General features: G+C 50.6%; 2 protein-coding genes across 2 annotated transcripts; one reads left to right on the forward strand and one right to left on the reverse strand.

Annotated features, from left to right (window-relative positions):
• Positions 1 to 2,335: 2,335 nt before the first annotated feature.
• Positions 2,336 to 9,083, forward strand: GPATCH4 (G-patch domain containing 4). Its single transcript, XM_024748323.1, has 8 exons — positions 2,336 to 2,408; positions 4,871 to 5,011; positions 5,473 to 5,546; positions 5,658 to 5,750; positions 5,851 to 5,937; positions 7,534 to 7,625; positions 7,885 to 7,935; positions 8,159 to 9,083. The coding sequence occupies exons 2-8, from the start codon at positions 4,933 to 4,935 to the stop codon at positions 8,874 to 8,876; spliced, it is 1,194 nt and encodes a 397-aa protein (XP_024604091.1). The 5' UTR covers positions 2,336 to 2,408; positions 4,871 to 4,932; the 3' UTR covers positions 8,877 to 9,083.
• A 483-nt stretch (positions 9,084 to 9,566) lies between these two features.
• NAXE (NAD(P)HX epimerase) lies at positions 9,567 to 12,510 on the reverse strand. The gene is made up of 6 exons (XM_024748324.1): positions 12,262 to 12,510; positions 12,003 to 12,111; positions 11,748 to 11,858; positions 11,551 to 11,664; positions 10,296 to 10,443; positions 9,567 to 9,975 (listed from the first exon to the last, which is right to left on the reverse strand). The coding sequence occupies exons 1-6, from the start codon at positions 12,441 to 12,443 to the stop codon at positions 9,773 to 9,775; spliced, it is 867 nt and encodes a 288-aa protein (XP_024604092.1). The 5' UTR covers positions 12,444 to 12,510; the 3' UTR covers positions 9,567 to 9,772.
• Between the last annotated feature and the right edge of the window lie 936 nt (positions 12,511 to 13,446).

A 13,446-nucleotide genomic window follows, 5' to 3' on the forward strand; every position in this document is an offset into this window, starting at 1 on the left:
ATATCCTAGACATTTCCCCCAAGTTATTAAGACTCCTTTTAAAGCTACATATTAGTGCATTGTACGGTTACACTATAATTTATTTAGCAATTCTCCTGTTGTGGGATATTTAGGTCCTTTACAATTTTTCCATTTTATAAATATTCCTGTAATAAATATTTCTATTGATCTTGCTATGTCTGCATTTTAGATTATTTCCTTATAAGTAGTCATGGCCCCTTCCCCCACGAGAGAACACAGCAGGAAAGTGCCGGATATGAATCAGGAAGAGGGACCTCACCAGAAGGTGATCGTCCCAGTCCCTTGATCTTGGACTTCCCAGCATGCAGAACTGAGAGCAGCCAAGATGGTGGCGTAGAAAGACCCTCAGCTCACTTTATAATAGCCATGTATTCTTGTTCTTACAATGGATTTTATTTCTCACAACTCTTGTGAGGAGTGTGAGACCCCATGAAACTTGGAACTCCTGGAGGCCCATTTCTTCTTTTGCAGTCCCACATAGCCCCCAGGGACAGGCTTACAGGCTGGGAGAGACTCCTTCAGGAAGCCCTCAGGGACCCTGGCTTCTCCTCTTACCCCTGTGGCACTGTGTCCTGACCTTGCCACAGCTCTCATCACTCACTCATATAAATGCCTGGTAACTTGTTACACTCCCACAAGATGGTGAGGTCCAACAGGACAAGGGCTGGACCCCTAGCCCTTGGCCTACACAATACCCTTAATAAATGTTTATCAAATGAGTGAGTCAGGCAGAACAGGAGTTCAAGATCCTAGGCCAGAGGAAGAATCTTGAGTCAAGGAATTATGGCCATTAGGTTTTTGGAGTGGCTGGCAAAGTATGCCACACAGAAGTTGTAGGCTGGAAAGGGCCCTTGAGGTTGCCCTATTCAGGAGTTTTCAAACCTCTTTTATGCCCACAGTATAATATATTAGATAGATAGGTAGATAGATAGGGGAGATGGAGTGGGAAAATGGTGGAAACTGAAGACCTATCTATGGAATTTTCTCTCTCTCTCTTTTTTTTTTTTTGCCGCACTGCTCTGGCTTGCTGCATCTTAGTTCCCCGACCAGGGATCGAACCGGATCCCTGGCAATGAAAGCGCGGAGTCCTAACCGCTGGACCGCCAGGGAATTCCCCCTTTATTTTTCCTTCCCAGGTAGCATATTGTAAAAGTAAAATTAATTTTATGTAAAAAAAGAAATCATATGGGGATGAGGGAGTATGACATACTGAGCAATTATGACAAAACTTTACTATGAAACAGCAGTTTTTCTTTTTGAAGTTCCTTGGGGGTGGGGGTGGGGGTGGGTTGGCCTCTAAGTTACCGTAAATCCTGATACAGGGACGCAAACAAGGGCTGTTTTTTTTTTCAGGTTTTAGTTCTTGGGTGGCTCAGTGAAGCCTAGGAACAGTTTGTGGGGATGAGAGCACGTGCAACCTCTCTTGTTGATTTGTTTGCAATATGTTCTTTCCCTCCTCTGCTCAATGGACCTAATACTTAAAAGGCAAGTCCAAACTCCTCAACCTGGCATGGATTGTGGGATCCTCCCTCTCTCTCCAGTCCCACTCGAGGTCCCGATTTTCCCTGGGCTAGACTAGGTGCACCCCGAAGTCAGGGCTCTCTCTTATGCATCTTTGTATCACTAGTACCAGAAGGGGCAGGTCTTGACACAGCGTGGTGAGTCAAAAAGTATTTGATGGGCTTCCCTGGTGGCGCAGTGGTTGAGAGTCCGCCTGCCGATGCAGGGGACACGGGTTCGTGCCCCGGTCCGGGAGGATCCCACATGCCGCGGAGCGGCTGGGCCCGTGAGCCATGGCCGCTGAGCCTGCGCGTCCGGGGCCTGTGCTCCGCGGCGGGAGAGGTCACAACAGTGAGAGGCCCGCGTACCGCAAAAAAAAGAAAAAAAAAAAAAGTGTTTGATGAACCTACTGAAACCTCTCATCTCTAGGATTTTATAAATAACTGTCCCTGCAGGCTGAGTATTCATCCCCGCAAATCACCTCAGAGGTGCTACCTCCTTCTCTGCCTCCACGAATCTCTCAGGCCACTCTCGATGGTTTCCCCTAAAGTTTTCCTTCCTCATATTTGTGCCTGGAACTAGTCAGTGTCGGACCCAAAGCTGTTCTCGGCATCCCAATAGAGCCGGATAGGACTGAAGTCCCACGGCCGTTCAGACCGGCACGGAGGAAGAAAATAGAACACTTTCCGGATCAGAAAATAGAACACTTTCCGGATCTTCTGAAACGTGCACAACACAGTTCCTCCGGGGACGACCGAGAGTTCGGTTCCGGCGTGCCTCTCTATGGTTTCGACAGCCTAGAACGACCGAAACGGCACTTCCGGGAAGATGGCGGCGCACAGATCACGTCTGGCACATGTTTCTGCGGAGAGGACCTTACACTAACGGTAAGAGCCTACAGTCCCCCGAACGGTGGCTGTCAGAGCCCGGGCTCAGGAGCAAATGTGAGAGCAGGAGAGTAGTTTTACCCAAGTGAAACTGCGGGAGGAGGGCTGGAGTTTAGACCTCAAGAGGAAGGAGGCCTAGGGAAAGGGTTGCCGGTTCTTTGGAATCGCTGTAAGAAAGGTGGCCCAGGGCCCCTTCTCCAGAAAACTCAGGTTGACTGGAAAGAAAACAGTTCCTGAAAGTGTGCTATAAGTTTACAAAGACTGCGGCGCACAGCCTGGGATCTAGTTGCTTCTGTCCAGTTATCCATTCTAGGTCGGTTAAAGCAATCACCATCTATGTCACTCAGTTCAACGAATGACGACTGAACGCATTCTTGATTCTTGGAGTTGCATTAAGTACACCGGGGTTGGGTAATAAAACCAGGGCGTATAGTTTCGAATTACTGCGACAAGGGACAGTGGTAGGTTTTACAGCGTAAAGTACAAACGTCTATGAGATTGAGCAATGTAGTGATTAAGAACAGCAGTTCTGGAATGCCTGAGATCCTGGATCCGCTACTTGCCAGCTGTTTGATTTGGACAAGTAACTAAACTTCTCAGGGCCATTTGTCAATTACCAAAAAAAAAAAAACCCAACAACTCCTAATAGGGTTGTTGGGAGGGTTAAATGAGATAATGTGTGTGCAGCAATTAGCAGCAGGCTGGCATTGAGTAAATGCATGTGTTGGTTGTTGTTGTTATTGAAATCTGGGGGCTAGTAGATTAGAAATAACTTGTGAGAAGAAGCAGAGGTTTGAGGTGGCCTCAAAGGCCTCAGTGTTTGAATTTTACTTCTGTTGCATTATCAAGAAGCAAGATAGGGCCATTTCTTCACTCAGTGCTTTTCTGTTGGGACTCTCAAGGTGTCAGTTAGGTTTTCAAATAATCATCCTTCACAGTAGAAATGTGAACAGAAGTGTGATTCATCCTAAATTTGCTACTCTTCATACCTAACCAGACTGGTCATCGTTGTTAAACCTAATATGTAATGTTTAGGAGGGGTGACTTGATGTGTCTGACTTTTTTTTTTTATTAGCATACTCACTAGACATTCTTAAACACAACTGAAAGTTATAGCCTTTGGAGTTGTCACTTGGGGAGGCCAGAGGGTTACTCCAGGAGTGCCATTAATCAGCTTTTAAAATGGTCTGCAATGTCTGTAATAAATGATCTTAGTACAAGTTAACTTTAGTGACTCAAGTCAGCAGTGATAGTCTTAGCTTTGAATGTCTTGTGTAATAAGCCATCTTAACTGTTTCAGAGGCAAATTTGGTATATACGTTGGACAGTGCCATTGTGGAGTCCAAAATGAGGAACACCTGAACAACCCTAAACAAATGCAACTACAGCTGTGACAAACAACACAGATTTGAACTGCATGGGTCCACTTCCATGTGGATTTTTTTCAATAAATATTACAGTACTACATAATCAGTGGTTAGTTGAATCCTGGGATGCGGAAGGCTAAGTATGGGACTTGAGCATCCATGGGTTTTGCTATCCACAGCAGGTCCTGGAACAAATCCCCCGCTGATACTGAGGGACGACTGTAGTTGGGAATGTGATAGAAAGTGGGCCACTGTGGAGTCAGGCAACCTGAGCTCATATTCCAGCTCCATCTCTTAACAGCTGTGTAACCCCAGGCAAGAAACCCTTTGTAAAATAAGGATAAGGTGTATCTCACAGGACTGTCAGGATTAAATGAGACAGTATAGCAATATGTGTAACCCCTCTGTTACGCTTTAAATGCTCAATAAGAGCGCCCTTCCTAAGCTGGACAGTTTCAAAAGGGGTGCTCCAACAAGACTGAAAGACAGTGGGGAAGAGGCATGTAGCCTTCACATTGAGAGGACAGTGTAAATGCTGGGGCACAGGTATAGGATATGGGCTCTGTTAAGTACTGTTGTCTTATAACTCAGGTTAACAAGCACCTCCTTGCTTTGTTTTTACGTGGTAATAAATCGTGGGAGATGTTATCAGGTAGTGGTAAAGAGTGGGGACTCTGCAGACAAGCTGCCTGGGTTTGAGTTCAACATGTATCAGCTGTGTGACCTTGAGCAAGTCACCTAACCTCTTTAGGCTTTAGTTTCCTCATTTGTAAAACAGGGATATAATACTTTCCAGAATGTAAATTTCAGGAAATCTTCCCGGGCTGGGAAGAGTACGCAAAATGATCCATGTAAAATCTTAGCACAGCCTGGCATGTAGGGAGTTCTCCATACATTTGGGTGTTATTATTAATACCAGGTTTCCTTGGCCTTCAACATGTTGACACTGACCTCTCAGTGGTCGGACAGGGAGCTCCCCAAGCACCAGGCCTCTTTCCTCTGTCTCTGCTCCAGCTTCAGGAAAGAATTCTTACAAGAGCAGTCAGGATGGATTTGATGGATGATTTGGGCACTTCCTTTTTTTTCCTCTTAAAGGGAAGATAGTGACCCCTTCTCTTCTCTGGTGAGGGCCTGAGGACAGTGACTCTTTTCTCACCATGAGCATCACCCCAGAGGTCAAGAGTCGTGGGATGAAGTTTGCTGAGGAGCAGCTGCTAAAGCATGGATGGACTCGAGGTGATTCCCATGGGGCCCTTTTCACGTCCCCCCAACTCCCTCACTACCCTCTGCCCAGGGAAGAGGCATCATCCTGGATTAACCTCTATGTAGTCCATTCAACTGAAGGAGGAAAGTTAGTTTAAAGGGAAATTTGCAGAAGAAAATTGCTGACCTTTCCAGAAAAGGGAAGAAATATGATGGTGGATAGTGAGAAAGAAGTGGTTCGGAGGACTGGGAGGGGGAGGAAGAGACACGACTTCTGTCCTGAGAGAATTATGAAGGAAAGATAGTTTGGGCTCAAAGATGGGAGGACTGCATGGAGAGGTGCTAGAAAGAGTGCAACTGGGAGGGCTTCCAAGATGGACGGAGCATGCCCAAAGTTAGGTATGTGGAATGGCAAGGAGTGGCATGTGCTGGGTGTGCCTTGTGAGGGCTTGGGGCAGGAGTGGAATAAGCCAAATCATTCACTGTGTTTGCAGGCAAAGGCCTGGGCCGGAAGGAGAATGGCATCACCCAGGCCCTCAGGGTAACGCTGAAGCAGGACACTCATGGGGTAAGACTGGGCAGGCTGAGGGAGGTCAGTGTGGATGGGAAAGGGGGGCCTTGAGGATAGGGGGAGGAAGGGGAATGATGGGTCCCGAGTTCACACTTCTTCCTCTGGCAGGTGGGACACGACCCTGCCAAAGAGTTCACAAACTACTGGTGGAATGATCTCTTCAACAAGACTGCGGCCAGCTTGGTAGTGAAAACTGGGCAGGTATAAGCTCTAATAGTAGGCACATGAACCATGAGGGCCTGGGACATGTGGGGGTGAGGGAGACATGGCATGTCACCCACTCACGGATACTCCCCCACAGGATGGCGTACAGATAAGGTGCCTGTCTAAGGAGACCACCCGTCATGATCCTCCCAAGCCCAACTTGCTGTATCAGAAGTTTGTGAAGGTATTAGAGGCTAGGGGTGAGAGGGCCCATCCTTTTTTCCTTCCCTGGTCTCCCCTGGGGCCTGAAAAATTGCCTTGTATGCCCTACCTATTCTCAGGACTGTCCTAACAGTGGGATCCTGTGACCAACCTCGCTGTTGCTTACCTAGACTGCCCAGACCCTCAGCAAGAATTGAAATCTTCAGGTTGAATGGATCCCTGCCATCTGCTGAGGGGGCAGCAACGTGGAGTGGGGGGTGGGGCACAGTCAGGAGCTGTCAGAGCAGGGCAGGGAGGGGATGTCTAATTCAGAGGACTTAAAAGTCAGAGGAGACCTGCGGGATCATCTGAACCATTATCCTTATTTTGCAGATGTGGCCAAAAGGGGGGAAAGTGGCTCGCTGAAGAGCCCACAGTTGGCTAGTAATGGCAGACAGGACTAGAACCCAGGTGTTCAGACTCCCCTTTTCTAGCCCGCCAATAGAAGGGAGCTAACATTTAACGATCCTCTATTATGTCCTTAAGGGCTCTATGTATTATCTAGCAAATCCTTCCCATTCATCTCTGTGGCCATCTTCTGCCCCAGTTCAGACCGTCATCCTCTCCTGCCTCATTTCTTTCACAGCCTCATAACTAGACTCCTCACTCTAGTCTCAATCCCCACCACGATTAGTTCATCCTCCACAAAGGATCCAGTGTTCTCTGAAAAACACAGATTTCATTCTGTCACTGGCTCCTCCTTGACCTCGGATGACACAGTCCAGATGTGTCAGACTGGCTCACATGGCCCCTCATGCCTTGTCCCTGCCTTCTTTCTTAGCCTGTCTCTCGCCACCTCTCAGGACCTCTACACTTTAGCCAGATGGAATCTGAATCTTTTCAAGGTACCATGTTTTTTCACTTTCAAGTTTGTGCACATGCTATTCCCTCTGCCTGGGACATTCTGCTTCCTTTGCCCCTTTACCTGCTGACCTTTTTCTTGTCTTCCAGGGCTCAGCTCCTTGTAGAAACTATTCCCCAAACCCTGAAGCCTGAGTAGGGTACCCTTCCTCTAGCACAGACAACACTTTCATCATCATTTTCTATGTTCTGCCATACTCCTTTACTCCTCAACCATGTAGATTCCATCTGGGCTGGAACCATCTCGTCCTTATTCCACTCTATCCCCAACCTCTTAGCCCAAAGTAGGTTCTTAACCTGGTTAAAGTACTGTGCATAGGTATAGGGGGAGGGGGCATGAAAAGTAGCATCTTTATTGTACATTACTGGCACCATGGGATGACCGCCAGGGAGCACTTGTCCCACTGTGAAGACCTGATGACCCAGAGCACTTCTTCCTCCCTTCCTGTTCTGCCCACTAGTTGGCTGTGAGCCAGGGAGGCCAGAACTGCCCCCACCCCACCTGCCCCCAACTGCAGCCCACCTCCTGCCCAAGTTGATGTATGCAGTTTGGCACATCTCGTGTGGGGCTGCAAGGAGCGATGTTGGGGGCTGACAGATTTGTGCCAGTGGCTGTTCAGGGTGGCAGTGGCACCACTGCTCTTCCCTTTCCAGGAGGGAAGAGCAATGGTGGTGGTGCTGAGTGGGCCTTATCCACCCCCATGATTCCTCCTTCTAGACGGCCACACTGACTTCAAGTGGGGAGAAGCCAGACAAGGACTTGGAAAGCTGCAGTGATGACAACAGCCAGGGGTCCAAGCCTCCAAAGATGTGAGACTTCTTTTTAGTGCCAGGGGCATGTGGGAGGAGATGCCTTCCAATCTCAGAAGAAAGGACCAAGTGTAATGCTTGACTGTGGGCTTCATCAGGGTGGGAATGTGTTGTACTCATCTTTGTATCCCCTACACCTAGAAAAGTGCCAGGTCCTGAATAGGAACTCAGTGCTGAAGGAATGTTTTAGAGGGAAGGAGAGGTCAAGCCTTTCCACCAGATCTGTTTGTAACTCCTGATTCCTGCCCTTCCCCAACAGTCTGACTGATGAGATGATGCTCCAAGCCTGTGAGGGGCGAACAGCACACAAGTAAGTAGCGGTTAGCTTCTTGGGCTCCCTTCTTTTCTCCCCATCACAAGCCCACCCCTGTGCCACTCTTTTCACCCCAGAGAAAGTGATTCCTATTCTCTGCCCATTTCTGAAGCTGCCTGAAGACAAGCAGCTCCTCCCTTATGAACTTTCCCTGCAGTCTCAGAGATTAGGCCTATTTTCCCCAATACCCTCCCTCTGACTTGGGCCCCATCTATTTCAGGGCTGCCCGTCTTGGGATCACGATGAAGGCTAAGCTTGCTCGGTTAGAGGCCCAGGAGCAGGCCTTCCTGGCTTGTCTCAAAGGCCAGGACCCTGGGGTCCCTCAACTGCAGTCTGAGAGCAAGCCCCCACAAAAAAAGAAAAAGAAAAGGAAGCAGAAAGAGGAGGAAGAGGCCACGGCAACTGAAAGGAATGCAGAAGAGTACCCAGAACACACTGACCAGAGTGTCAGGAAAAGCAAGAAGAAGAAAAGGCGGCATCAAGAAGAAAGTGTCACAGATGAGAGAGAGGGAACAGCTGTAAGGCATGAGGAAGAAGAGACCACAGGAACAAGTGGGCTTGGGGAATTGAAAAACAGAGAACAAACTGATCAGTCCCTCAGGAAAAGGAAGAAGAGGAGGCAGCGTGAGGAAGAAGACTTGAACATGGAGGAGGCTGTTGTAGATGGTGGGACCAGAGAAGCAGAAAGCAGATCATGCAGTGATCGGAAAAGTAGGAGAAGCAAGAAGAAAAGACAGCGGCATCAGGAGGAGGAGGACGTCTTGCATGTAGGGGATGAAGGAGAGGAGGAAGGTGGCAGGGCTAGGATAGCAGAGAGCAAGGCATACACGGGCTTAAGTGGCAAAGGTAAGAAGAGGCAGAAGCAACCAGAGGAGGAAAGACCTGGAGTCCACACTGACCAGAGAGCAAAAAAGAAGAAACAGAAGAAGAGAAACTGAAGGCCAGGTCAAGATGCAGCCCGATCGATTCCTCTTCAGGAGTTGAAGCCTCAGGGACCTGAGTTGGTGCAGGTCTTGTGTACCCTCTCAGCGAGGAGTCCCTCCCAAGGAGGAAACAGCTCTGGAACAGTAGTCCGCTGAGAGGAGAGCGGTAGTGCCGTGTCTGACTTGAGGGAGCAGGCACATTCCCCCTTACAGCATCTAACCCAGAGATGCTGAACCTGCACCTGCAAGGCCCGGGCAGCTAAGGGACAAGGATGCTGGGGGCTGTGGGAACGGGAATGCAGACAGCCTCTGAAGGGGCATCTTGGCTAAAAGAAGTTGAAAGTGTAGACTTATGGGAAATGTACTGGTTTTTTAATTTTGTGAAGGCGAAGAAAGACATGCAAATTCAGCCCATAGGTTGCCAGTTTCTAACTATACCAAATTGAATAAACATCAGCTTGGTCTCCAAGCCTATATATAAGTCCTGACCATCATCTCCATTCTCAGCCTGAGAAGGTCCTGAATACAAGTTAGTTTCCTTGGAGGCCTCTGAAGAAATTCCTTCTGTTAACTTCCTGTAGTCTTGCTGTGCTGTTAAGTGGAAGGAGAAAGTTCAGAGAACCTCACCCAGCTCCCTGTCTGCATCCCCGATAAGAATTGTGTGTGTGTAAAGGACAGCACACCTCACTTGGGAGCCTTTTTTAGCATCTGAAAGTGAATTGTCATTGCCCCCAAATGTCATAGCAACCCCTCTTGCATACTGTTCCCCCAGAGAGAGGGCACCACATCTCCAGTGTTGCTCTCTGGCTCCTGCCATCTCTTAACCTTTATTGCCAGAAGAGCTCCCAGGACTCCACAGTTCTGGGAGAGAGGAACTAAATCTATTGGGAAGAATGCCCGCCCGCCTTCCCTCACTGCAGACGATAGACACACTCGGTGTCAGGGTAGGGTGGCAGGTTCAGCTGGTACTTCTTTTCCAGAGCAGGAGGCACGAAACGACCCCCCAGGTAGTGGTAGCGACCAGTAAACTGGCTTGCAGACTTTTTGGGTGCCGTCAGGGAGATAAGCAAGTCTGGCTGGATCCCTCCAGAGTTTCCCTTCTCCACATCCCATCCTGAAAAGAAGGTGGTATTCAGAAAGAGCGGAAAAGACCAGATGTCCAGTCCCCTTCCACACCTTGCTCTACTCTAGTCCTAAAAGAGTGGGAAGCCCCCTGGGTCCCCACCTGAGGAAATCGTGTCCATGTACTCCTGGGCTGTGGTCTCTGACAGTCACTGTAAAGGGCATTCCTGAACTTTGCTCCCCAGCCCTACTCTGGCTGTGGTATGCGCCTCTACACTTGGTCTGAACCTTGAGTCAAGAACCAGGACTCCTAGTACCTACCTCAAGGCAGGGCAGGGCCCCAATCCCCCCCAACCTCCTTGGACCCAGCACCTGAGGGAATGTCGATGCTGGCAATGGGCACAGTGAGTCCATTCAGGACACTCAGGATGCTGCGGAATGGCTCCCGAACATCACCCTTGAAGCTGAAGCCAAAGATGGCATCCACCACCAGCTCGTATAGTTCATCAATCAGCGTGGGCTGTGGTAGAGCAGAAAAAGGAAAGGATGTCAGAGCCGGCAGCTGCACAAAGAACCCTTAACAGGAGAGGGCTGTCCTTTGTACCCACAGACCATTCACATAGGCACAAATATAATTTTATCTCGTTCAGATGGCATTCTGAAGCCTAGAGTTAAGTGCAAGTGGGTCACTGATTGAGGCCAAGCTGAGTCCAGTCACATTTTCTGTTCTGAGTGCCTGCCAACCATTGGGGAGGCTACAGTGTAGGACAGCCTGAGACTTGGAGTATGGAGGGACAGGTTCTGGTCTTGGCTCTGCCATGATCTGGTTCTGTGACTTTGCACAAATCACTTCCCTTCTCTTGCATCTCGGTCTCTTCATCTGTAAAATGTGTTAAGGAATTTTAAAAAGTTCTCAAGTCTTCCACTCCTAAATCCAAGATCTGAAGCGTCTGAAGGAAGGGTTTAGGATGAGGCAGTCACCTCAGCTCCCAAGAGATGCAGATGATGTGTTTACTGCAAGCTAGGCGAAGAGGAACTGGCTGCAGAGGTACAGGAGTGGGGCTTCCCTGGTGGCGCAGTGGTTAAGAATCCGCTTGCCAATGCAGGGGACACGGGTTCGAGCCCTGGTCCGGGAAGATCCCACATGCCGTGGAGCAACTAAGCCCGTGCCCCACAACTACGGAGGCTGCGCTCTAGAGTCCACGAGCCACAACTACTGAAGCCCGCGCGCCTAGAACCCGTGCTCTGCAACGAGAAGCCCGCACACTGCAACACAGAGTAGCCCCCGCTCGCCGCAACTAGAGAAAGCCTGCGCACAGCAACGAAGACCCAATGCAGCCAAAAATAAATGAATGAATTAATTTTAAAAAAAAGTGACAAGGGGAAATGAAGCTGAAGAGAAGGTAGTGTTGGGAACTCATGGAGCACGCCTTATGGAGAAGGCTCTTACACCACTTCCATTCAGATAGCATGCTTTAGGCATCTTCTGTGTCAGGCACTATCCCTGCCCTCTAAGAGTTAATCGTCTAGAGAGGAAGATAAGCAAATGAGCTCAGTCTGGAAAGGTGAGGGAAGAGCAGAACACAGGCAGCAGTACTGAGGAGGGCAGTGAGCCGGAACCACCTACCTCTGGGGGCATTTCACCAAGGAAAGGGATGTCCATTTTCTGGCACTGGGTCACCAGTGCAGTGAAGAGTGGCTTGTTAGGCCTTTTAGGATAATAGATGGTTGGCTGGTAGCCCTATGAGGAAAGGAAAGGGGTGATTCAAGCCCAGGTCCTGGAAACCTCATACTCTCCCCGACAGCCCTTCCCCACATACTCACAAAGAGTTTGAGGTGTCGAGCACAGACCAGGCCATCTCCTCCATTATTCCCGGGGCCACAGATGACCAGGACAGTAGGGGGGCTCCTGGACAAGGACGTGGGGGGATATGCCTGAAGGCAGAGTCAAAGGGGATTCAGAAGGGCTTCGGGCAGCGACAGCCCAGTCTCGGCCTGGCCGTCCCTCCCACTTCATCGTGCCTAGGCCAGGTGGCTTGCGCAGTGACTGCCCCTTAGGTGGAGAGTTGTGCCACTGACCTTGGCAATGGCTGTGGCACAGCTCAGCCCGGCCAGCTCCATAAGTTGGTCCACGCTGAACTGGTACTCGTTAAACAGCTCCTGGTCCACGGCCTGGGCCTCCTCCTGGCTGAGGAAACCCACAGCCTGAGTCCCCTTCCCTCAGGTGTTCCGTCGCGCAGGCGGCGCGGCCCAGGTCCCGCCCCTGGGTGGGGGGGCTGGGCTTCCACCCAAGTCCCGCTCCCAGCGTGCCCGCCCAGAGAGCACGTGCCCGTCCAACCTCAGGTACTTCACTGCTGAGCTCGCCATGACCTCTGAGTCCCCGCGGCCACCCGAGATCAGCCGCTGCGGCCCCCACCAGGTGGCTCCCGCGCGACAGGCGCCTGCCTGGACTCTGAGGAGCGATAGGCGCGGGCCCGCAACCAGCAGCCCGAGCCCCAGGAGCGCCCGCAGCCCGGACATTCAGCTCTCAGAGCGCGCGGCCCGGCCCCGCCCCACCTCGCCCCGCCGCGCCCGGCGCATGCGCGGCCCCTCGTCCCGCCCCCGAGAGGCCGGGGCCGCGCGCGCCCCTGAAGGAGCTGGTCCTGGGGCTGGCGGGACCGGTAGTGGGACTCCACCGCTCCTCCGTGTGTTGGTATGCGCGACAGCACCCTCCCGCCCCGGCCCCACCTCGTCCGGGCGCCTTGTCTAGATGCCAGCCCTTCGCGGGAGCATTTTCATATTGCCTCACAGATGACCCGAAGTGCTTTGCTTCCAACCGCCCTTTGATAATAATTCTTGTTTTTCGTAGCTCTTTCAGGAAGCTGTATAGCATAGCAGTTAGCCCGGGTTCCTCCCCGACCACTTAGTGGCTGAGTGAACTTGGCTCTCCAGGTTTCAGTCTCCTGTCTATAAAATGGGGATACGAGTACATACTTCATCTGGTGGTAATCCATGCAAAGTCGTCGACAGCGCCTGGTACTTAGGGCTCAATAAATTAATGTTCTTATTCACACTGCTAAGCATTTCATATAACTTAGTACCCCTCTCCCCACCAAATTAGCTTCCCCTATCTCTGTTTACCAGGAGAGCACGCTGTACTTCCCTGATCATACATAATACTTATCCCTCTTCATCGGGTAATAGCTGTGGAAATAGAAAATTATAAACCTTAAATAGGTTGAGTATGCCAAGATTAAAAATGTAGTTGAAACCCTAGACTCCAGGTCACGGTAATATTTCAAGAAAAACCTGGAGAGGAAGACTAAACTTGTAACCCAAGAGCTTTTAAGAATGCAGGCAGAGGGGCTTCCCTGCTGGCGCAGTGGTTGAGAGTCCGCCTGCCGACGCAGGGGATGCGGGTTCGTGCCCCGGTCCGGGAAGATCCCACATGCCGCGGAGCGGCTGGGCCCGTGAGCCATGGCCGCTGAGCCTGCGCGTCCGGAGCCTGTGCTCCGCAACGGGAGAGGCCACAACAGTGAAAGGC

Source organism: Neophocaena asiaeorientalis, unplaced genomic scaffold (genome assembly GCF_003031525.2).
Source record: "Neophocaena asiaeorientalis asiaeorientalis breed wild unplaced genomic scaffold, Neophocaena_asiaeorientalis_V1.1 scaffold76, whole genome shotgun sequence".
NCBI classification, from domain to species: domain Eukaryota; kingdom Metazoa; phylum Chordata; class Mammalia; order Artiodactyla; family Phocoenidae; genus Neophocaena; species Neophocaena asiaeorientalis.

Excerpts from the sequence above, each read along its gene's own strand:
- GPATCH4 (XM_024748323.1), top strand. The coding sequence starts at position 4,933 with ATGAGCATCACCCCAGAGGTCAAGAGTCGTGGGATGAAGTTTGCTGAG. Across the intron at positions 5,751-5,850 it reads TGGTAGTGAAAACTGGGCAG|GATGGCGTACAGATAAGGTG; the intron begins GTATAAGCTCTA and ends ACTCCCCCACAG. Across the intron at positions 5,938-7,533 it reads TGTATCAGAAGTTTGTGAAG|ACGGCCACACTGACTTCAAG; the intron begins GTATTAGAGGCT and ends TCCTCCTTCTAG.
- NAXE (XM_024748324.1), bottom strand. The coding sequence starts at position 12,443 with ATGTCCGGGCTGCGGGCGCTCCTGGGGCTCGGGCTGCTGGTTGCGGGC. Across the intron at positions 11,859-12,002 it reads GTGCCACAGCCATTGCCAAG|GCATATCCCCCCACGTCCTT; the intron begins GTCAGTGGCACA and ends CTCTGCCTTCAG. Across the intron at positions 10,444-11,550 it reads TTGGTGAAATGCCCCCAGAG|CCCACGCTGATTGATGAACT; the intron begins GTAGGTGGTTCC and ends GCTCTACCACAG.